Below are 25409 nucleotides of genomic sequence, written 5' to 3'. Positions count from 1 at the left end.
AAGTGCTGTTAGGTTAAACCTGAGGAACAAGTGTCATACCTCCCTCATAAAGTCTCTTCATCTTCTAATGCATTTTAATAATTACTTTGAATTCTACTTCTCAAACTTCTATGTTTATGTGTAGTTATAAAATGGTAAGAGTAAAAATTGTAGAACTGAATGCATAGCTCAAATTTGTGTATATTTTTTGCTGGAGACAGCATTATGTTTTTGTGTGGTGAAATACACAGAGTACTTTTGCAGTCTTAAACTCCATTTATAAACATATATTCACCAGTCTGGTAAATAATACTTCTTTTTTTTTCTCTCACTTTTTTAATAGAAATAAGAAGAAAAAGATTCCACTGATGAATGGAGAAGAGGTGGACATGGACCTTTCTGCTATGGAGTAAGTTGTCTTGTTGGAGATTCTCAGTGTGAGTCTGAGCCATCTTCCCCTTGTCTAAAGCATGCTGTTTTGAAGGATTGGATGATAAAGTTGTACTTTATTATATGACTGACAACTTTGAAGACTATCCCACATTTCATTGTCTTTACTGACACTTTTTTACTGTAGCTGGGGAAATGCTGGGGAAGTGTAAAATGTATGGTTTAACCAATATAATCAGATTTTTTTAACTATCTTGTGCCTGGTATGGTGATAATGAATTACTTGACTCTAACACATTTCCAGTGATACCTTTCAGCTGACTTTATATGTAAAATGTAAACAAGAATTTGTTTGAAACAAAGAGAGAGCAATTCTTGTTGGATCTTGATGAAAACCATTTAACTGCCACTAATATACACAAGTTCCTGAAATCTGTAATTACAAAAGAATTCCTCTAGATTAAAAATAATGATAAAGTGCTTCACACTGAAATCTACACAGATATGAATTTCAGCTGGAACTGTTAAGCTCTTTGAAAGCAAATTGTTGCTCAATGTAAATACCTGCCTTATCCTCCTTGACTTGGAGCCAGTAATGCCCTCAGAAACTGTGGAGGTGTTGGCACCTTGTTTTCTGGCTGAGGGAAGTAAATAATCTGCTCTTGAAAGTAAAGGATCTCTTTGAAGAAGGATAGATTGCTTGTCACCTTAAAAGTGTTGCAGACTCTCATAAATTTAACCTCATTTAATACATGATGAGAAAAATCTTTGTAAGACATATTTACATTGAGCAAGTCATTGCTATCATTTCCATATGACAGTTGACATATGAATAGTTGAATTGTATTGAAGGATAATTGCCCTAAATATTTGTGAGTTTTTTCAATCAGTTATGCTCAGGTCCCTGCTGCACTACTCTGAGCTGAGACTTCAGTGATCTTAGAATGAACTTTGAACTGGGATAGGAGTTTATACAAGACACTTGCACTTGATATGATAACCTGATCTGTGGTGTAGTCATTCTCTTGTCCAGTTTGGACTCCTCTGCTCCAAGCATGTATGATAATACACATTCTATTTCCTAAATCTTGTGTATACACTCTTTCACTGTTGTTCCTTCTCTAGCTACTAACTTAATGGTAATTCTGGTTTTTCTACAAAAATACACAGAAATACACATCATATTTATAATGACGCTCTTTTCATCAGTCCAAACTCTCCTAATGCCATGTCAGTATTTTGGTTTTGTGATTTTTATGTGGAAAAATGAGTAAGAGAATGTATTGCATCGTTTATGCTTGTTGCTCCCATCAATTACTTCTGCAGTCATGGTATTGGGTGACTACTGAAGTGTAAAATGTTTTTTTGGGTGGAATACAGCTGAGTCATTTTATCTGCAGGATAATTTTAATCCTGATTTTTATCATCCTTTTCATGATTACTTTTATCAGTTTTCAGTATCATAGCATGTGAGTTGTAAAGGAGTAAAGCATGTAAGGTTGTAAAGGAGTTCCACATTTATTGATTTTAAAAAAAGTGATTTTCTTTCTTGGATTTTTTTTTTTGTAGTCTTAACCTTTAAAAAGTGATAAAAAGCTTATCAGGAAAACTGTAGCATCCAAGCAAATAGAATTAAATGTACTGAGATCATACAGTAGTTTACTGTAAAAAAAGATCTGTAGGTTAAAAATGCTGTAACACTGTATTCAGTTTGATATATTAGAGGTTTGGACAGATTGCCCTGAGAGACTGTTGTAGAATTGTCATTCTAGAAGCAGGAGATTGGAGCAGGAGACTTTCAAAAGTCTAGGTTCTCTCTCTGACCTGTATTTTGTTATGGTTCTTTGAATTTAAATACTTTGCAAATAACTCATAACAAGTTAGAAGATCTCTAGAATTTCTATAACCTTTAAATTTTGTAAGTTATTTATGTTTTTTCTGTCTGTCTTAGTGCTGATTCCCCCTTGCTTTGGATAAGAATAGATCCGGATATGTCGGTGCTGAGGAAGGTGGAATTTGAGCAGTCTGATTTCATGTGGCAGTACCAGCTGCGCTATGAGAGAGATGTGGTGGCACAAGAAGAAGCCATTCTGGCACTGGAAAAGTTCCCTACTCCCGCATCCCGGCTCGCCCTGACTGACATCCTGGAGCAGGAACAATGTTTCTACCGGGTCAGAATGCTGGCCTGCTTCTGCCTTGCCAAGGTGAGGCTGTGTGGATGGATGGGAGGAAGGGAGGAAATCCATTAGACTTTGTGAATGGCTGAAAATGGGTCAAAACTCATCACAGTGCCTAAATTGGCTTGATATTTAGCTTCTGAAATGTATTTGCCAAGTATTTTTAACATGACTGATCTGAAAGGAAAGTTGTATTATTTTAGTCTGTAAATGGAGACTGCAGAAGGCTTTCGTAATTGTCAAAATTGAGATGTCAGACATGAAAACCACAAGGGATTTTTCCAGATTTCATTAAGTGGCAGAAATAAAAGACTTTTGTTTAATTTTTTTTTCATAAAAGTATATTTTTTATTATTTTAGAGGGCAGTTCCTTGGCCGGTCTGTTGAGAACTCTGAAGTACTGAAATTCATCTTTTTCTAATTGGGCTTCAGATTGCTACTCTATATCATGTCAGATTGAATAGGGTCACAAAATAAACATCAAATTGGGCTACAATTAAATATTAAAAAGCCAAATAATTGCCTTGAAAAGGAAAGATCTTTTTCTTCTTAGACATAAAATTAGCATTAAGAATGAAAATTAGTAAACCCCTAATTTGTGGGTAGAAACACAGAAGAAGAATTTCTAAAATGGCATAGTGGTGACTTTTATGGACAAGAAGATAATACTGATTGACAATTTGTAGAGTTTAGATTATTGACATGTAACTTGCTTTTTGCTGTGTACCTGTTGGGAACAATTTAGTTCCCATACAGAAATAAAGCCTTCAAACCATATTTTGAAAATCAAATCCCAGTGTTTTTGACAAACTATTTTAATATTACAAAACACTGATGTGAAACTGCCAGTGTATGTTCTAGTATTGGTGCTGCCAGTATCTGACTTAAAATATGTGCTTTTCATATCAAATTCACTTGGAATATCTAATATTATATATTCCACAGGTAGATACTAAAAGAGCAGTTGTTGCAACATTTAAATGCTATAGTTTTTTCTGTCTTAACTTCTCAGGCCATTGGGCTGTAGATAATCATTGCCAGTTTTGTTCAGTTGTAATTATATGGAAAATCTTGGGTCTGTGGAATAGGGTGGTTGACTTGCACAAAAGAATATAATAAGGCAAGCAAAAAGTATGGCTGTGACATTAAATCAAGGTGAAGGAGCATGGCAGGATAAAGTTGTAGATATGTTTATGTAATTTACCTGGGAGGAAAGTGTAATACATTTTATTACTGATTCCACAATCAGGACATTAATAAGAATAATTTCCTATTGTCATTGAATTTAATTTTCTCAGGTTGTAAATATTCAGGATTTGTATTCTTTATTGAAAAAAGTCAGGTCCCTTGTAATTTTTCAGGAGGAGGGTTCTTTTTTGTTGATTTGCAGTTTCTTGCTGGGTTGCAGTTACTGTTGTCAGATATTCTCAGTGTATTCATGTTGATGCAGAGAAATAATATGTGATAATGCAATTATAAAACTGAATTTGCTACAATTTTTTGGTATATTTCATTGTAAAACAGGACTTCAGTGTCTCAGCAGTGAAGTATCCAGGTGACATATTAAATTCTCATTGATAAACTAAGAGGTATGTGTGAACATGTGTGCACACTCACTGTGCTGAGTCTTTCAGGACAAGTAACATGTACAGACAAAGGAGAAAATAATGTCACAGTCTTAATTCCTGGGGGTACACAGGCTGATTTCCCAGTTCAGATCCATTGCAGTGTAGGTGATGTGTTATAAACTTTGCAATAGGAACACTACTATCACCAACTCCTCCCTCCCAAACCTTGAGGAGTTTCTCATAGATGTGCATGATTCACACCTTAGTCTGCCTTTTTATGCTGTACTGAACTGAATGATGCAGAACTGGAGTGTACTTCCTGCCTTTTTAAGTAGGAATAATGCAAGACAGGTTCATTTGTGCTACTGTATGGGGAATGTGCAGTTACATTTAGTTCAGAAGGTGTAATGTCTTGGTAGAATAAGCAGAAAAATGAGATTGTCAGTAAAGAGAAATTCAAATGAGTCACAACACATAAGACCAAAAAACTACTAAAAAGATAGTGGCTTAACTACTGTTGAATTTTGAAAATAGTTGTTTATCTACAGACTTTGTGAATTTAAATGCTTACAATAAGATGTTAATGTTTTAAAATGTACACCCTGATATTAATGGAATAGTTAATATATTGTAAACATAGTACATTGATAAACATTGATATTTTGGGGATTGAGTTTTATTGGACACTGCTACATAAATTTCATATTTGTAGTTTTAAGTCCTTTATCATGGTTTCTAAGCAGTCTTTGGGATTAATCTTCCTCTGCAGGAAGTTACTGTAGCTTTCAGAAAAAACTACCTGCATCTTTAGTTCAAACACTTTAGTTATTGCAAGGGGAAGAGCAATTGCAGTATTTCCCCTGTCTGACTTTCCTTTGAAGCCTGGCTTAGTGGAAAAATGATTTTTAGTTATAAAGCACCACTCTTCCACAAAAGCAGTGGTGGATTGCTATGCTTGTTCAGATAATCTCTTGCTCTTCCTTCACTTACTGTGTATGTTATAGCCTTTGAAAGAAGCGACATAATTTAGAAGGAAATAATCAAATTCAGGTTTTCCTTTGTAAGAACAGATTTTTCCTTAGTTTGTGGTGGGTGTGTAAAGATGGGAATTCCTGGTACATTGTAGGGTGCATTGGTGCAATTTGTTTGTGCACACACACACACACCAGGGAGATGATCCATTAGCAGACACAGGTGATTTTGTCTGCAGGCACAAAAAGCAATTTTGTCTTTGTGGAACCTTATCTGCCTTACACCAAAGCAGACTATAGCAATAAGTTGTTCTCAGTGCACAGTGTTTTAGTAAATGACAATTAAAGGGAGCTGCTGTGTCTTTAACTGTAGGGGTGGTCTTTTATTCTTAGGGTGGCTGAGGTCTGTTTTAAAGTCTAGGCTGAGGTTACTGGCAGGGTGAATTTGGGAAGTCAGTATTGCAAAATCCCCTTCCATCACTGGCTTCCGTAGAGTCAGAGAACTTGGCTTAGTAAACACAGAATTTTCATCTAAAATATATAACAGAGAAAATAATGAGGAACAGAAGTTTATCGTGGAAGGATAGTTAGTTGCAGATGTCTTCCAAATGGAACCATTTCATAAAATTTACCTTTAATGTAGATAAGATATATTGAGAATGACAGTGAAAACTTAGCTAATAGAAGATAATACACTCATGAAAGTAAGTAACTGTTTAAAGGAGAGAATGTTCTTGGCAATTACCCTTTTTGATTATGGGAAATGTGTATTTTTCTACAGCCAAACTAAACTTCCAGTGGTCATGTTAATACGATTTCCCTTCCCCCCTACTTATTCAGATTGCAAATTCCATGGTAAGTACATGGACAGGACCACCAGCCATGAAGTCCCTCTTCACCCGAATGTTTTGTTGTAAGACTTGTCCAAACATTGTGAAGACCAACAACTTCATGAATTTTCAGAGCTACTTTCTTCAGAAGGTAAAATTTATTTTTCTCAATGAATTTTTTGAAAGAATTGTCAAAAATACAAAAAATGTTCCTACAATTGACTTTTACAAGAATGTGGATAGAACAAACCTTATTTACTCTTTAATAAAAATCAAAGAAACTAATTCTTTCTCATATGGCTTCAGTTTGTTCCATCTTATTAAAAAATCAATTAACAATTCTTAGCTACTTTTTCTGAGTAGCTGAAGTTAAATTAGCAGTTTCTTCAGGAGAATGGAGAATTATATATTATTATTATATAATTACTTGCAATTATTTGCAGGCTCATTCTTAAATAGGACTGTAAGGAAAACACTGATTTTATATTTTAGGTGAATTCAGCAACTGCCTTTATTCTTTATTAGCAGTTATGTCATATTGCAAATAAAATCTTATAACTCTTAAATTGGTGGGCTTTTTTATTCAAGACATTATCTTGAACCATAATCCTTCTTGCCCTCTTCTTTCTGTTGTCAACATCACATATTGCCACTGTTTATTTTGGTGTTAGCACAGGGTTTTTTTGCCCTAACCTATAGTTTTTGGTTGTTCATTGGATAACAAAATTAATTACAATCCTTTTCTCTCAAGAATCACTTGACTAGGTGATTGAGTTCTTATTTCATATTGCTGATTTTATAGAAGACTCAAGTTTTGGGTTTTTTTACTCTGTCCAAAATTGTTTCATCCTTCATGTCATTTTTGGACCTTATTGTATTTTTCTGCTTTTTTGTCATTGTTTGTTCTTTAACACTAAATCTTGCATTTTTCTCCCTTTTTAATCCTGTGTGACAAATTTGTAGATCTAGAGTAAAATTCTTTCATCTATGTTGAGTGAAGCCTAGAGATCTGCTTAGCTCATGCTATAATAAATACCTAATCAGAGTAACAACTGTTTGGCTAATAATTCTTCAGGATTCACTGATCCTGTTTGATCTATATTTCTCAGTGAAAGTGGAAGCTTAGACTTTGTGTTCACATGAAAACACTCAAATTCAGTGTCTATCTCAAAATAAATTCCATCATCGTTTTCTATGTCTCACTGGTTTTCATTTGTCACCTTTTTAATAGTGTCTTGATTTGAGAGTCTGTTTTTGGATATACTTTGTTTTGAAAATGTCTGTACTGTGACTAATTACTGAGCCATAACTACATTGTTTATTTGATCTGAAAATTATACAGTACTGATCTGACTTTCAAAAAGTATGTAAATACAGCTTTTCAGACACCTGCTATGGTAAAGTTGTTAATTGCTGATTTTCAGGATGTACCTCTTTTCAGGGTGTAACTATCATTTCAGTAAAGTAAAGAATAATTAATTTTATTACACAGACTATGCCAGTTGCCATGGCCCTTCTGAGAGATGTTCACAACCTTTGTCCTAAGGAGGTTTTAATGTTTATTTTGGATTTGATCAAATATAATGATAACAGGAAGAATAAGGTAAAGACTGTATTTATTTTAATCTCTTACTGATTTTTTTTGTGAAAAAAGTTTTAGTAGATTGCATGATGTTTGATGCCACTGCTGCAAATACCTAGCTCAGAGTGGATGCAAAAGTTATGTGATAAATGTTAAGAGAATGTTGTGTAGCTGACATTTCTATGGCAGCACTTCTTGGATGTTTCAAAGCTCTGCGTGCTCGTTGTTACTAAGGACCTGCTTGTCTTCCTTTGCACACATGCTTTTCTTGCTTTACTCTTTTATTCAAAAGACCCAAGTATTTAGAGAAAATGTAGCATGAAAAGTTCAGCACTGTTTTTTTCAATGTTTATTTCACCTTGAGAGGATTATTTGAATGAGCAAAGAAAGGAAATAATCTTTTTTAACACTATGCAAGACTCTGGAATTCTGTGTTCTGAGTATCAGTTCTAGCTCACAGAACTGGATTGTCTTCATCTGGTTAAGTAACAGGTGAACCACAGGTTTATGTTGTCCATCACTAAACTGAACCATCTAAGTTGGAAAGGTTGTCACCCCAAGTTCCTTCCCACAAAGACCACTTCTGAAGGATGATTAAATGACCTTTAAGATCCTGAGATGATACAGAATTCCATCTCTATAGCTAGAAGCCTAGCATAAGCTTCCCGTTTAGGTATCCAGAGTGAAGTGGAACCAGTCTGATGTGTCTTAACCTTCATTTTTTCTTGTGTGTAGAACACATACTGTAACAAGGCTTGTACTGCTTGTTACTGAAATAGCGATGATGGATGGGGAGAGGTAGAGAGTTGGACAAGAATGTAAGCATCAGTAGTCACAGAAAAGGGTGACATGTGCTGACACCTTATCACTGAGGGAGAGGTTCAACCTCACCTTTCCATGTGTCCCTTCTGCACGTTTGACATCATCTGCTGGATCTGACAGATGTTGGGTTTGTTTACATAAAAAGTAACTAATACTCAAATCCAGGACTTCTTTCTGCTTTTTCTAAATTTTATTTTTATATGTTTTGTTGCCTACTAACACAACCAACAGATGCAAAAGACAGCATAATGGAAGGGGTGAAACTATGAGCCCCAGGTAAGAGGGGTGGATGAAGAAGTAAGATTTTCTTCACTAAGCAGCAGTGAGCTTTTTAGTTTGCTTCAGAAGCTCATGAAGTTGCTGACTGGATTAATGGTATGATTTTCATAACCATTTTTTTCCTGTTTTCCTTTCTCATGCAGTTTCTCCTGTGGTCTTGGTTTTAAAATCTGTTCTGTAACAGGGCTTAAGCATTTCTTAGCTTTGAAAGGATATATCTCGTTATATTTTGTTGCGTTAAATATTGGTTTTATCTAGTTTTCAGACAACTACTATCGTGCTGAGCTGATTGATGCCCTAGCCAACTCTGTGACTCCTGCAGTCAGTGTGAACAATGAAGTTCGAACATTGGATAACTTAAATCCTGATGTACGACTTATTCTGGAGGAAATTACCCGTTTTCTGAATATGGAGAAGCTTCTTCCCAGTTACAGACATACTATCACAGTCAGGTGTGGTTTAATGACACTGCTTTTCTCAGGTTTGATGTACCTTTTTGTAGTTAGCCTTTGATGAGATTTTAGCTTGTATGTCTTGATCTTAAATATCAAATTCCTTTCAAGTTTCAAAAGCTGATAATGCAAGTTTCCTTGATTGCTTTACTTTCCAGCATTAATTTTTGTCAATGTAGACCTTTAATAACAGTAATAATTTGATCATCCCAAGCCTCTTTAAGAAGAGCATTTATGAAAGTTTTGCCTTGTAACAATAACTGTAGAGCATGCAATATCATCTGAGCTATGTTTCTCTAAGTTATCATGTCTCTGTTGAAACCAAGCAGTGGATTTGACAGGGTGGAAAATTTTGTGTTCCTGCCTAATTCAGAGATAATAAAAGCTGTCTGTTAATGCTGTGAAAGTAATTGTAACATATTAATCATGTTAATGTGGATAACATAATTCAGAAAATTTACAGTACTTGATTTGGAATAAAGTCAGTTTATTTTTCTTAGCTGGTATTCCATAGAGCTGATGTAAATTTTCTTCTACCATTTCTAGCTGTTTAAAAGCTATTCGAGTGCTTCAGAAGAATGGTCATGTCCCAAGCGATCCTGCTCTCTTCAAGTCGTACGCAGAATACGGGCACTTCGTCGATGTGCGAATAGCTGCACTGGAAGCTGTTGTGGATTATACAAAAGGTACTTTTTTTCCAAGTATTTTGACATTTTCTAACAATTCTCATACAAATGTAATGCTTACCTCATTAATATTAGGTTAAAATAATATCCACCAGAAAAGCTTGTATGGTGACAGGTGTATTAATAAGAAACTGAGATTTCTATTAGTGTTTTGTCTCAGCAAGTACAAGTGTTATTAAGATGTGTTGAGCATTGTTTCTTAGTGCTTTGCAAGTTGAATCAGATATCAATGTTTTGAAATAATGAGTGGCAGTCATGGGATTTGGTAATTTGTCTGTAGTACTTTAGTGACTTTGATTTAGTTGATTTCAGCCATAATTGTAAGTCAAAGTCATCGATTTTGCTTTACCTTCTTCCTGATATCTTAACTGTGCTTTTGGCATGCATCTTGTGGTTATGAATTTTGGAAACTTAGATTATTATAGAGATATTTTGGCTAATTCTGTTTTGCCATTCCTTATGCATAACTTACGTTTGTGAGATGTTTACATTCTTTTAATACTGCTTTTATCCTACTTGACTATTGCAGGTCCATGAAAAAAAAACCCTGGACAGTTTCTTAAATGCTCTGTAGTTGATACTCAATCCTGAAAGATTTCTAAATTACAGCTTCAGTGATTTGCATTACACAAAGTTAATTTAGCATTATATTATCCTGTTCATTTATTTGGGTTAGTCTTTGTTTTTTCACCAGATTTGTAATACTTTTGTGTTTGGAGGTTTATACCTTTCAAAGTGGCCAAATTCTTCAATTCTTTCTCTGTAGCAGACTGTTTTGTAGCAGTTTTCTAATTATTCTGTCTCAGATTTAGTGGGCTTGTTTTGTTTTCAGGGTAAAGGAGAGTTTCCTTTGCTTGTTACATGAATAATTGTTTTCTCCTTTTTTTAAAGGGCTGTATTACTTTGACATTACTCCTGTTGTTCTATCCAGAGATTTCTCAAACTAGATAAGCAGTCGGAGATTTTAAGGCAATTGGAATCTTTGAGTGAATGCATTTGGTCAAACTCAGGCATCTAGTCACAGACTGAAACCAGGCTGTCACTCTGAACAGCTGATAACTGTTAGAGAGGCTGTACGCTGCTCACAGCCCACTTGGTGATGCTGTGACTGATACACATCTAGAATTCAGAGCTGTGCTAGTGCTATGCATATCTCTCTCCAGTGGGCTAATTGCTTTTTTCCATCCTTTGTAGAATGTCAGTGGAAATATTTGCTAGAGAATAGAAAGCTTACTCATCAGCTCTTTTCCTCTAGAACAGTCTCCTCACTAATTCATCCCACCCTATGGAAAGACAAACTGATAGAAATAATGTTTTCTCATGAAATTCTTGACCTTTTATGGATGGTATTTATAGTTAATAACTGGCTCCAGTAAGGAAGTGCTACAAAGTAATAGAGTACATTTTTAAAAACAGCTGATCTAATGGGGTGTTGTATAAGCAAGATGATAGTGTAAGTTGCTTGAAACCTACAGGAGGCTAAAACTTGAATGGTGAAAAGCAGTAGGTTACTTCAAATCAGTGGTTAAGCTGAACAGAGGTTTTGGGCTCTCTGTGAGATCTGATAATGACAGACTAGAATAGTGCTGTACCCAACTGCCTTGCCCCGTGCCAATAGCTTTTTCTCTGATGCAGAGGTAGCAGATGCAAATATCTGTCTTCTGTAAAGTCACTACAATTCACCACACAGCCTACTATCTGGCTGGTCATCAGCTTCCAAGCACTGAACACAGGATCTTCTGCTGTAAGACTGGTGGTTTTTGGTGGAGGGATGGTCCAGAAACTCAGTGTGCTAGCTGACTTCTTCCTCTACCCATAGAGGAGCTAGCAGTGCTTGTCTTGCAGAGCCCTAAATCTGGCTATGGAAGGAGAAATGACTGGCCATCTATTGCCAAGAGATCTGATTCTCATTGTTCTCAGTTACCTGATTTCCAGTTCACACTGGATGCAAACCAGCAGCTATCAAGTGCCTGTTGCTTGTGCCAAAGCTTTTAACAGTTCTTGCAAAGGAAGCTGACAGATTTTGTAATTTCCATAAAAAGGAAAGTCTGTATTTTCTGGGTGGAACTTTCAGAGTAGGAATAACACTACCTTTTTTTGAGTTACTTGAAAAGAAATAATTTCTCCATGGAACTGAATAAGTTGTTTTCTTTGCCATTAATAGCAAGGGGTTTTTTGAGAAGTAGTAACTTTTTAAAATACTTGAGGCAGCATATGAGGGCTTGGACAGATTATCTAAAGTGGCTTGAAGTCAACTTTTTAAAGTTTGCTTGTGAGAGCTATATAACTATTACTTGTATAGAACAAGGCAGTTACATACTTAGAAGAGATAGCAACAAACTATTCTAAATAAATAAAGATTATCAAATTTGATGAATGTTAAAGTTCAGTGTCAAAGATACTCTACTGCAATTGAGAACTGCTTGTAATTTGAAAAAAAATCGCAAGGGGATTTTTGTTTCAGAAAGGAATCACTTGTGTTTATATCTACCAGAAGTATGAAAATCTACACATGTTGCTTTTCCCACAGCCTTCTCCTAGACATACTGGCAAGCTACAGACAGGATGGGTGGTCAGTGCAGTGGTAAGAATTCAGGTCATGGGCCATGCTCAGAGGGTAGTGATCACTGTTTTTTACTCATGCTATCAGTCTCTCACAAATGGGTCCCCCAGTGTGGAGAACAGCATTGAAAGCAGCCTCACCAGGTTTATTGATGAAAAAGCTGATGGCAAGGGGGACACGTCAGAAGGGAGAGACAGAGAGACCTGGGCAGGCTGGGAGAGCGGGAGAGCAAGAACTGGATGAAGTTTGACAAGTGCAAGGTCTTGCACCTGGGACAACATAGCCAAAGACCCAGAACAGGCCAGGATCAGTGCTTGGGGAGCAGCATCACTGAAAGGGACCTGGGGATGTTGGTGGATGACAAACTGGCCATGAGTCAGCAGTGTGTGGCTGCAGCAGATCAGATCAATGGCTGCATCTACAGCGGTGATACAGAGACCGAGATGTGATCATCCCGCTCTACTTTGTGCTCAGTTTGCATTTCAAGCAGTATGTATAGTTACAGCCCTCACAATTCAAGGAAGTTGTGGGCAGACTGCAGAGGGTCCAAAGAGGGGCCGTGAGCATTATCAGAGGGGTGCAGAACCTGCTCTGTGAGGGAGGAGTGACAGAGTTAGCTCTTTTCTCCCTGGGGAAGAGAAGGCTTAGGGCTCTTCATCACAGTTTTCCAGTACTTAGAGAGCAGCTGCAAAATGGATGAAGTGTCTCTCTCCTCCACATGGAAAGGAGAAGGATACAAGTTGCACCAAGAGACATTTCATCTTGATACAAGAAAATAATTTTTTTTTACAGTGAGAACAATCAATCAGTGGCACAGCCGCCCCAGAGATGTAGCAGAGTCCCCATTGCTGGAGGTTTTCAAGATGCAGTTGGGTAGGGTACTGGATAATCTCACCTAGGCTCCCTTTCCCATTGAAAGTTGGAGCAGATGATTTTGCGAGGTCTCCAACCCAGCACTTGTTCTTCTTGGCCAGTAAGATTTGTTCTGCCTGAGTTCAGGTTTAATTTGTCATTGCTCTCCAAATTGTTTCATAGTTCCTATATAAATTTGAAGAGTACAGTAAATTCACGAATACAAGCCGCACTGAGTATAAGCCGCATCTCTGGGTGTTGGTAAATATTTCGGTTTTTGTCCATAGATAAGCCGCACACGAATATAAGCCGCTCTGTCGTTCGCAGCGAGGACCCGCGTGCAATTAGTAACAGAACCGCGGGAGGGCAGGGTTTACTGGCTGAGCTAAGGCTGTGCAGGCTCGGCCCGCTAGGGGCCGCTGACGGGGCCAGGTGGCCCAGCCCGGTGCTGCTGCTCGGGGCCGGCCGCCGCTGCCCCTGGGCTCGGTCACCCCGGGTCGGCGCTGCCCCGCGGTGGCAGGCAGGGACGGAGCTTCCCCCGCTCCTACGGCAGCGGCGGCGGGCGGGGACGGAGCTTTCCCGCGCCCGTGGCGCCGGCGGCGGGTGCGGACAAAGCACCCCGCCTCCTCCCCGAGCCGCGGCAATGGCGGCGCGCACTTCCCGCCCCCCCCCGGGCCGCGGCAATGGCGGCGCGGGGCTCCCGCCGGCTCCCCGAGACGCGGCAATGGCGGCGCCCCCCCGCGTCCTCCCCGAGCCGCGGCAATGGCGGCGCCCCCCCCCCGTCTCTCCCCTGGGCTGCAGCAGAGGAGGAAAGAGAGCTCTCCCGCCTCTCTCCCCGCCCCCCGTGCTGCCTGCAGGGAGCCAGGGCAACACGGTAACACTGTAACAATTGCGAAATGCCGGCTTTTACTGGCCGGTGCTTGGCTCGGCACTCTGGCTGGCACGTCTGGGGTTGTAAATGTCAGAAAATTATTAATATATTAGCCGCACCCGACTATTAGCCGCACTTCCGGGTTTCCACCAAAATTTTTGTCAAATTGCTGCGGCTTGTATTCGTGAAATTACTGTAGGTTAAATGCATTAGTAGCAAAGCTTTGGAAGCCTGGAAGGCATAATTTGCACTATAACGCAAATAGCAGGGAAGACTGAAGACTTACTTAATTTCTAGGAGAAATAACTTTAAAACTCTTTTTTTTTTTTTAATCACAGAAGTATGGTGTTACCTGGTTTTGTTATTCATTATCATCAGCTTAAAGGATTAATCGTCCAGACTTACAATTTTCTAATTAAAAACCATTTAAAAATCCCTTTTCTTAGTCAAAATAATTACAATTTGCTAAGGATTGTGACTTCATGTTTGCAGTGTTGCAATTCTTTGCTGTGTGGTAATAAAATATTATTTTTGTTACATGCAAAACAACTTTTGTTTGCAGTGTTCTTGCTGCCTTGTATCGCAAGCCAGGAAGAGCAGCTGTGCATTGAGCTGAGCACAGGAAGTCACTAATCCCTTAAAAGTGTTTTCTCTGCATAGTTTTTCAAAGGTTTCTGGGTTTTAAGGCAAATCTGAGATTGTAGTTCTGATCTGTATGGATACAAATTTGCTCTGGCATCATCTAGAACTGTAACCATGCTCTGAACAGTGCATTATGTGAGTTAATACATTCTACCTCTAAACAGGGCTTACTGGAGCCCCACTAGTGTAACCAGTTTTGTTTTGACTGGATTGTGGGAAGAACAGGGCTCACTTGCAAGTAGCCTGCAAAAGACTCTTTAAAATATTATGTAAGCAATATTTTAATGTAGTTGCCTTCTCCAAGCCCATAAAGGGGTCTTATGTTCTAGTTGTCCTAAGCATTTTAAAAGCTTGTAATAGAATGAAGTGCTGGTTCTTATATTATAAAAAAATATGTATTCTGTTAAAAGCAACTTAGTCTAGTGAAATAACAAGAAAATAATAGGTATTAGAATTAGTTGGACTAAAGTTATATTTTAAAATTGTTGACTGAAAACAAATGAAGATAAGGAAGAAAAGTTGAACTGAGGTATTTAGAACTAGAAATAGAATTGTCTAGGTGAAGAAAGAAATACATTGCTAGGACCACAAGATGGAAAGCAATAGAAATGGTTTTGGTCTTGTCTATCCAGTAATGATTAATACAGTCTCTTCATTGTTTCATAGAAATGAGAATACTGCTGTAAAAATCTTACAGTTATGTACCTGACAGAAAGATCACATAAAAATTCTTTCTTTTCTTGTGTAATGAGTGATGATGCTATCCCATATAGTTCCCTATTTTGCAGTATGATTCTGATAATCAAAGGAGTTTTGTGATGTAAGTTACATTTTAAACTAACAAGTTGACTTTGTTTTCAGCAGTGTCAAACAGCAATTTTCTGGAAGCATGTGCTGATAGGTTTCAAAATCCATTTTAGTTGCAAAGTGTAGTGATTTATAAAACTAATGAAGGCTACTGAGGGGAGTATGATTGCAGTTTTATATAAGCCCTGTTGTAGTCCTTGTTCTGACATATGTAAATATAATAGTCTTCCACAGATTCCTGTGTATGAGAATTGTATCTTCTCTACAGAAGATGTTGTGCTTCTGATTCTTGAATGGATATTTGAATGTGTTCATTTTGGGAAGCACACAACATCCAGATGAGCCTTTACTCTGATTTTCCCAATCAGTGCTCATACAAATAGTCAAATTGGTTATTATTGAACAATTGAGGCATGTAAGAGTTTTGTCTATTTCCATGTAAAGTAACACACTTTTTACTTTGAATTTGCTCCATAGTTAGTGGAATTCCTCTTTAGTAGCAATGATTCATGCTCTTCATGTGCTAATTCAGGAACTCATGATTGTCTTCACCAAAATCCTTCCAGTTTGTATCTATTAATAGCCATTTTGTTTAATTTTGCTTTGTAGTTGATAGGAGCTATGAAGAATTACAGTGGCTACTCACTATGGTTCAGAATGATCCTGTACCCTACATAAGGTGAGTTAATAAAAATACAGGTTTTTTACTAATGCTGGGGCTATTAAGTAAATTCTTCACCTGGAATCTAACTGCTTCTTCACAAAACTGTTTTTCCTTCTTGTTATTTTACATTAATTGAAACACATTTAGATGTTTCAACAGTTCATATCTCAAGAACTAATATATTCTGTTCTTATTCTGCATTATGGTATTTTTGTGATACTTAGAAAAGACAGAGGCTGAGACATAGTGCACACAATATTTGGACACTAAGGGGTGTAAAGCAATTGTCAGACTGTAGGTGGGGTGAAAGGATCATGTAAACATGTGGTGAAATTTTAGTGTTGCTTGTTTCAACTTCATTTTCACACAAGTGGTGGGGTATTTTAGCGCATTCATTACAAACCTGTGGGCACCAAGCTTTGTAATAATTAGGTTTTTTCCAACAATTTATTCTTATGACCACCATTAAAATACAGAGTTTCAAAGTTAAATGGTTCTACTTTTACTCTCTCTGTATAGGTGATTTCTTACAAATATCACAGCTGCAAGGTTGTTCTGTTTCATTTCTGTCATTTTTGTTAATGGAAATAAATGCAGGTTTAGCTTCAGTTTAAGAAGGAGATTTAATTTTATTTGTATCCTTTTAAAGAAGAGTTTAAGTTTTGAATTGAGTGCAATACTAAAAGAAAATGCAAAAAAAAAAAGTACCTGCAGGAGTCTTCTTGTTCCAAATGTGTAAGACATCAAGGTGAAAGCTGGCTATACAGGGGAAAATTGTTAAAATAATAAGTAAAGAAACAAAGAATTCATTACATGTTTTCAAGAACAAGTTTGAAGAAACAGAAATGTATCTGCTTTCAGCTCAGTGTATAAATACTGTAAGAAGCATTGTAAGTGCAGGATCTTCAGAAACCAATGTAACTGAAGAGGTGGCAGTATTTGTTTCCAGGAGAATGTGCAAGTCACTGTTTTTGGGCCTGCCATTTTGTATTACTAATAAACATTTACAGTTATTTGGAAACTCTTTGTTATCACTATGTAAGGAGTTTCTTTGCCAGCATTGCTTCTTCTTGCTAAACTTCCAAGTCAGTGTGCAAAAAAAAGATAATCACTACACAAAAGAGCGTAACGTAGCCTACAACTGTCCAAAAACATCCTGCTGTTTTGCACCTTACTTTTTATCTCTAAGTTATATTGCTGACAGTAAATCTGTGTTTAAGCATATTGTGGACAGAAGGGAGAACTAGAGGCATAAAGCATTGTTTAAAAATTTGAAAGTAATCCTGTAAGTTTAATGAGTTTGTGAGAATATTGCAAATTCAACAGACTTTGTATCCTTAGGATTTTTCTTTGGATTTAATAAAGACTGTTTTTCTGTTTCTTTCAGGCACAAGATTTTGGATATGCTGACTAAGAATCCACCTTTCACCAAGAATATGGAGTCCCCCTTATGTAATGAAGCTTTGGTAGATCAGCTTTGGAAACTGATGAATTCAGGTTAAGTTTTTTGATTTTTTTTTTTTGTTTTGTTGTGTTGGAGTTTTATTGTGAGGTTTTTTGAAATAAGTATTAAAATCTTGCTTCAGAATATGCCAAGAGCTGTCTTAGTTTCAGTAGTTAGATATTAAAAATACAGTCTCAGAAGCTGAATATCATCAATGCACTTCCAGAGCACTCTTAGTGACATGGACTACCAAACCTTGTTTTTAATTCTTTTGTCTACTGATGTAGTGTGCTTTGATGTCCTTCTGCACAGAATCGTACTTTTAATGTTCAAAGTTGTTCAAAGGAAGTGTTTCCTCAAATAAGTGTCTGTGTTACACTTAGAGTTTGCTTTACATTAGATGGTCTCTTTTTGTCCTCTTTTTCTAAACTCTCACAGAATATGAGAGGACAGCATTGGTACAGATAATTTAAATGAGATTTTTGCCTTGTGAGATTAGGAAAGATCCTAGTGAGAGAAGGGCTTGCATCTTTATCATTGACCTGTTTTTCATTACTGAAGCAGTTTTATCCAGTCCTGACAAACTGCCCTTTAACATCTGGCACATTACTACACAGATTACATATAAACATTTATATAGCTTTTTTAGGTCATTGCAGGCTTTCTGTTCTCTGTGTGGCATTATATTCAGTGTTTAAAAGTTTACAGCTACACTCCAGGGGTTGAAGTGGGGAGACTACTAGTAGTTCAGTTTCATAGGATTTGCCAAGTGTCAGACACAGAAAATAAACAATTTTGATGTTCCCATCAGAGAATTTGTTTTTGCTTTTTCATGAGAGAAGAGCATATGCAGTGTTACAAGCATTATCTCTTTTTGCAAGTAACAAATAAGGTACACATTCTTATTAAGGTTCATAGGGCTTTAAGCACCTACATTTCTATACCTGAAGCTGATGTTCAGTTCATTTTCTGTAAGGGATAACTGTAGCATTCCAGGATGCCTTGAAAAAAATTGTTGATGTGAGACATGCTAGTAGCTCAGTTTAAAGGTGCATGAATCATGAGTTGCTTTCATTTGACATAAGCAGATGTAATGGAGAGCAGACTCTGATTTATATATGTAATTCTTTTTCTGTGTTTATCTGAATTAAATTTATAATATCATCATAGTTCTAAAATTAATATTTTGGAATGTGTCATTCTCTGGGGAGTATTTTAATGTTAGAAATATCCAGATTAATATTCATATTGCTTTCATTTGTACCTGGTTAAGTGTAACTGGTAATTTGTAACAGGTAAGGGTAAGCTAAGCTTACTCCAAACACTGTTTTGGCCTCATAAAACTACTATTTACAGGGATAGATCTTGTAATTTTATTTTGTGCTAAGTCTTGCACAGTCACATTAACATGGCAGTTGGGCACATCTGTGTCTTGTTTACCAGATATAGTTCAATTCCTGCTGGGGAACAATATGTTCAATAAACTTGAAATCAGTCAAGAGCTGGGCTGAGTTAACACCAGAATCGCTGCATTTGCAGCATTGCACCAGATGTTAAATGTCTTTCTGCTGTGATTGGTGCCAAATGTGCTTAGACCATTTGTGTATGAAGATATTAAAGCAGTACGCAGTTTGCAGTGAAAAATAGCTTTAAAATAAAGCACTGCTTTATGCAGTAAGAATACATATTTTGAGTATGAATACAAATTAAAGTATTGAGTATTCAGTGAAGTACGTGACGTAGTAATGATGTTAAAAAACATGGTTGTGCTTTTCTCTATCAATGCAGTTTCCAGAGAGTGAAGATCTTAGTTGTGCTTAAAGCTCCTACTGTATTTTGTGGAATACATAGGCAAGTGTAACCAAATCTATTAATACAGGAAGCCAGTTTGGTAACAAAGTCTTCTATTTAGTTTTCCAGTATAAAAACTTACTAGTGCAACTTGAAAAATAGAGGCTTATGGGTGTGGTTATTTTTCTTTTTTCATAACGTTATTATAGCACTTATTTTTCCAGTCTTGTTCTACTAAATTTGTCTAACTTACAACACAGGAAACTTAAAGCCTTTCTTTTAAACAGGAAAGTTTAAAAAGAAAAAAAGTTTAAAAAGAAAGCAAGTGAATAGGAGCTAGTAAGTGGCAGGAATAATGAAGTAAGTGTATCTTAAGCACAGAAAATGTCATACTCTGGTGGGCCTAGATTACTTAAGCTGTTATATTTGTGGGAGAGGAGGAGATTTTATCTCTGTATTAACAATCCCTTTTGTATTTTAGGAACTTCACATGACTGGAGATTACGATGTGGTGCTGTGGACCTCTATTTCACACTCTTTGGCCTCAGCAGACCTTCCTGTTTACCATTACCAGAGCTTGGACTTGTTCTTAACCTGAAAGAAAAGAAGGCTGTACTCAATCCAACAATTATCCCTGAATCAGTTGCAAATAATCAGGAGCCTGTGAACAGTACTAACAATCATGGACAGTCAGTAGGATTTCAGAACACTGTAAGCACAAACCATCTGCATCCGTCCTATTCCACTGGCTCCGAGTTCTTGCATGGGTTGCTGATTTAATTTTGTATTGTGTTCAAACCTCTCATGCTTTACCTAAGCTACCTTCTTTCCTCATTGCTCTTGATTCTGTCCACTTGAAAAGCTGGCGTGTACCATGACTTTTTGGACATTTTTTAACTGTTTTACATCGCATATGCAAGCTTTATACTTGGGTTTTTTCCTAGTCTCATCATTTCTGTTCTTTATCAAACTTTATGTATTGCTTATGAGATATGAAGTGATTCACAGAAATGTTTGATGCTGTGGTGAAAACTTTTTTCATGAGACTGTTTCTTATAGGCAAGTTATCCAATTTTCCAAAACAAAACCTTTTATCAGTGAATCTATTGCATCTTAAAACACATAGATACACCTCATTTTAAACAACTTTAAGTGATGTGAAGGTTGGAATTTTTACACATTTGCATTGAACATTTGAATCTGATATTTTAGTACTGTGCTTTGAAGGATTTGTAACAAATTCTGAAGAATGGCCTACATTCAGTCTGGTATCTTTCTGGATTCAGAGGCTTCAGCCCTAACACATATTCCATTACATAGATAGAAAATAAATTTTTATAAACTATTTAGGTCATACTTTCCTCAAGAATAACTGCCACTGCTGCAAAACTAAGTATTTTTGTTGGACAAATTTAATTATGAGGGGGGGAAAAAACATCAACAAATATGGAAATATTAAGTGATTTTTCTTAACAGTTTCAAAACCAGCATGTGATTAGCATGTTTGAAACTCTTTCCACCCTTTTGAATGGGATGGTTTACTGTTACTTTATCAGTCCCATAGTTAATGTCTAAATAGTTTTCATTGAAAAGTATGCTGAGAGTACTAATTAACTCTGTAGGCCCTTTCCAGCAGGGGGAGAAAATGTTGGTAGAGTCAGATATTGTTAGACCTGTCCTGCTTATTTACAGAGCATGTAGTAGGTCCTAATTTGCTGCACCTAATCATTAGAATTGAATAGCAGGAGGCATTTTGTTGGCAGACTTTTCGGCTGCAGTTCAGTGAACACCCAAACTTTTTTTGCAACCTGACTATCAAGAAATTTCCTCTTAACTCTTCTTTTCCTAAACTTTCCTCTCCCTTGTGCTAGCATCGTTGTTGCTGCAGTAGTGAGCTGGATCAGGGAGGATCTGGTGAACAGCACCTTTTTATGAACAGATATTTCAGTTTCCTGAGCCAGTTTGTCATGTAGTTGTAAAAATGCTTGTGGCACCCCAGGACAGAGCCGTGTGTGGATGAGGCTGCTTCATTTAGCAGTGTACTACTTTGCACTGTGTGGAAATACAGCACTGCTGTAAGCCTCAATTTGTACTTCATCCCTTGTATCTTCTCCTGTTCCTCATCTTCATTCTCCTAGTCTTTAACTTAAGGTTACCATTTTCACTGTAACTCCCCAAAATTCAGGGAACTGATTTTCCAGTAGCATAAAACAAAGACTGCCTCTTGTATCAGACAAAGTTGATGCAGAAGTGTTTCACAATAGCAGTGCCCGGGACAAAACAATAAGGATGAAAAAAGGGAAATGAGTATTTGAGGGGAAAAAAGAATAAACAGGTGATAGAATTTATCAGATTAACTAGGGTCTTTAAAGTAGACATACACTGAGAGCATAAACATTAAAATCAGTACTGAGAGTAGAGCCACTGAAGCTGATGAGGGTGGTCATAGTTGCCCACTTCATAAAATGCAACTTGAATTGTTTAGGGCAAGAGTTTGTGGGCTAGAGTCCCCTTTGTAGGATAGAAGAAAAAGAGTTCAGGAGAGCAGTATATTCCCTTGAGGGCTATGGTGTATGACTTTTATAGTTTTTAGTGAGCTTTTAATTATGTTTGCTTCTGTGGATGCTTTATTTTCCCTTCTAAATTTTGTCTATTGGACTTGTTGAAACACCTGTCTCCTGTTTTCATTACTATATGTGTAACTTAGGAGACTCTCTTATTTTTCTTTTTCTTTGTACTTGTTCTTTTTACAATCTAAGCAGTAATTAACAGAATTATTTTATTCTTTTTAATAAATTCTGTTGTAAATTTTGTAAATTAACAAAAAAGAAATTATAAGTACTCATTATGATTTGTACTAAGTAAAGTAAGTGTTAGCTTTTAAAACAAAGTAAAAGAAGATTTAGCTAAATCCCATGTGTAGATCAGAGGCTATCACAGTTTTTCAACTGAGATTTGTCCTGAGGAGTCTGCAAGGCACAGATTTATAGATAGGCTATTCAGAGGCAGCAAATGTTGTTGCACACCAACAGTACCATGATTGTGAGAAGCAACAGAAAAGATGCCAATGCTAGATATGCAGAGGGAGCAGGGATGGAAGTAAAGAGAAACTTATGTTTGTAGGAGTGGTTGGCACAAATCCATACAGGGTTTTAGAAAATACTTCTTGCCAGAACTACAGAGAAAACTTTGTTCAAATCACCCACTTTACTCAGAAGATTTTTCAGGTATCAGGTCGCTTTCTCTGAAACATGGATCTTGCTATCTTCTAATTTTGGTCTTTTAATGCTGCTTCAGGAGGATGATCATCTTATTAAGGAAACAGCATCCAGCATTTCTGGTCATCAGCAGGGGGTGAAGAGGAAGGCTGATATGCCACTCGGGTCTCCATTGGAGCCAGGGCAAATACTAGAGAAGAATGAAGACAGTAAAGTCAAACTCAAAATCAGAGTAAGAAATGGAAATTCAACTTGCACAATGTGTAGGGTGTTCAGAATAACAGCAGTGGCGTCTGCTGGCTTCCCTTGAAGCTGTGTTCAAACAAAAGGCATGCTGTGTATATATGGACAGCAGTTGTTATGCTTACTTTGGCAAAATCATTTCCTATCTGATTCTTAATTGGCTGGCAAGAACTGAAGTTGACAGATAATGCTCTTGTTCGCACAGCTTCACAGTAAATTAGAAAGAAGGAAAGACGCTGACCCTTTTTAATTTTATTGAACTTTTATTCCTTTGCAGTGGTAGATATCACTTCCTTTCCCTCTCACCCCCAGTTTACCTCAAAAATAAAATATTTAAAATTCTGTTCACTAATGTTTTTATGAGTAATTAGCATCTGCTTATTTTTTTTCCTGATATCTTAGTTCTCAAACTCTCAAGAGGAAGAGGAAATTGATATGGACACAGTTCATGACAGCCAAGCCTTCATTTACCATCATTTGAATATGCTGGAGAGACCATCCACACCAGGTACGAGTAACTTTTTAGGAAAAGTAATTGTAATTTTTGGCTACTTCAGTTGTGATGTGTTTTTGCTACTGCTTATTTCCATACATGCAGTGTTAATTAGTGCTTAATGTTACTGGAATTTCAGAAAGTGTGCAAAGGGGGCGTAAAGAACATTTCTTTAGGTTTCAGTAGATGCATAGATAAGTGTATACAATTTCACGCATATCTAAGTAAGACAAATATAAATTATGCTTATGCAGGTGAAAAGCTAAGGAATTAATGAAAGCACAAAGTTTGAGTAGAATCCCATAAGCAATTAGGTAAAACTTACTTTTGCCATAGTATCATTTAGTAAATAGTAATTTTGAAGATTTAAAAAAATAGCAAGACTCCTTAAGTAAAAAAACCACTCAAATATTAATGATTTATAACTTAACATCAGCAGTTAAAAAATATAAAAGCCTCAAAAGTATTTAGAAGGGCTTTCCAAAGTTGAAAAGATTGCATCTGTGAGTAAAATTGTTTCATTTCAAGCACTTCCTTTCCTTTACTACTTCTCTTGGTATCTTTTTTAATACAATACTTGACAAAATTATTCTCTAGGCATAGTGTTTCTTAGAAACCTTAAAACATGTTGAACTTCATTGTTGAACTTCCACTTCTTTGTGTCTCTGTCACTAGCAAAGAAATTCAAGGGTTCATCTCAAAATGTTTTAAAAATGTTTCTAAAGTTCAGTTCCAGAATGTGCCAGTGGAGCAAAGCTGAGTTCATGTGACAATGTACCAAGCATTTTGAGGGATTTTCCATTCAGATTCAGAACAAGATTTTAAGGTTGCAATACTGTATTGTGTCAAAGTGAAGTTTTTAGAAGCTTTAGAATTCAGAGTAATTACCCTCTTGCTTGTTTTTCTGTTTTCATCCAGTGACTGCCTAGTGTAAAAGAGAAATAGACCTTAGCAGCAGGATCTGGAATGTTGGTTGCATCTTGAGTTACCCTAGGTCCTGAGCTGTGCTGCCAGGTGACCTTATCTGCTTTCTCTGTGACCAGGCAGTTTAGTGGCCCCATTTAAGAGAAGAGCTGGTGGATGCTGCTGCCCTGAGAATCCTGCTGAGGCTGGTGCCTTGGTGCCAGTGCTGCAAAAGCTGGAGGCTCATACACCATTATGAGCCTTGGACATAGTATTTTTCCTTCCTTGGCAGATGCTCTAGCCACAAAGGGAGTTTATTTCTTTCTTTTGATTTTTGTTTTGGGTTTTTTTGGCTTTTTTTAATAAAAGGTAACTGTTGTCACTTCTCAGTAAAGAAACTAAGTTAATACAGGGACATTAAAACACAGGGAGGTTTAGTTTCTGGATTCCAGATGGCCTTCATTTAATGATGTGCCTGCAGCCAACTCCAGCAGGACAGCTTTGCTGTTAGTAGCAATACCCACAGCTTGTTGACTTAAATCAATGGGGAAAAGGGAGCAGGCTGCATGTAGGTTACTCTCATGAGCTTAGGAGCCTGTATCTTTAGTTTAAGCTTCTCAGAGCTGCTTTGAATTTTGTTCTCAGTTTTACGGTCAAGCATCACATTTTCTGCTATGGCAAAGAATGACGCACCCAGGGCATGCAAGTGCAAAGCTGATCTGCTGAGGATTAGTATTTATAACTCTTACATGATATTTTGCAACAACTTTTTCACTAGATTTAGACACTCTATGGAATATAAAGTCATAAACAAAACTCTGCCAAATACGTCACAAATAGGACTTAGGGGACCCTCCATGTGCCAGCTCTGTGCTCCGGGACTGTTGCGGATTAAGTTTGTGCTGGAGGTCAGAAAGGGTAAAGTCTGAGCAGGAGTGGAGCAGTGACCACTACTAGACTGGTGCTTTTATAGACCCACAGCAGAGACAAGCTACTTCAAGTCTCACTTGTGTCCTAAATGACCTTCTCACCTCTGTTGTTTAGACATTCAGCACACTAACACATTTTCTTTCCTAGCTAATAAATAAGACAAATGCCACATTTTGCACCAGAATTCATTTTAAATAGTAAGCCTTTGAAAAGCATTATTTTGAAACACTTCAGATTATTTTGTTCTTTTTT

At 37.0% G+C, this 25409-nt stretch overlaps 1 protein-coding gene across 3 annotated transcripts in view; it reads left to right on the top strand.

Annotated features, from left to right (window-relative positions):
• Window positions 1-25409, top strand: part of TAF2 (TATA-box binding protein associated factor 2) — a 61198-nt gene that overhangs the window by 26365 nt on the left and 9424 nt on the right. For 2 of the 3 annotated variants that reach the window (XM_033063079.2, XM_033063070.2), the window contains exons 15-25: window positions 323-388; window positions 2321-2573; window positions 5926-6066; window positions 7408-7518; window positions 8857-9050; window positions 9597-9736; window positions 16081-16150; window positions 17523-17632; window positions 19852-20081; window positions 22668-22820; window positions 23234-23339. In XM_033063079.2, coding sequence (XP_032918970.1) covers window positions 323-388; window positions 2321-2573; window positions 5926-6066; window positions 7408-7518; window positions 8857-9050; window positions 9597-9736; window positions 16081-16150; window positions 17523-17632; window positions 19852-20081; window positions 22668-22820; window positions 23234-23339 — 1574 coding nt within the window. The remainder of the gene's footprint in view (window positions 1-322; window positions 389-2320; window positions 2574-5925; window positions 6067-7407; window positions 7519-8856; window positions 9051-9596; window positions 9737-16080; window positions 16151-17522; window positions 17633-19851; window positions 20082-22667; window positions 22821-23233; window positions 23340-25409) is intronic. The other variant, XM_033063087.2, reaches the window with a different exon arrangement.

This window comes from Catharus ustulatus, chromosome 1 (assembly GCF_009819885.2).
Source record: "Catharus ustulatus isolate bCatUst1 chromosome 1, bCatUst1.pri.v2, whole genome shotgun sequence".
Lineage (NCBI taxonomy): Eukaryota > Metazoa > Chordata > Aves > Passeriformes > Turdidae > Catharus > Catharus ustulatus.
Note: the sequence above shows the minus strand (reverse complement) of the source record. Positions and strands in the feature narration are given on the sequence as shown.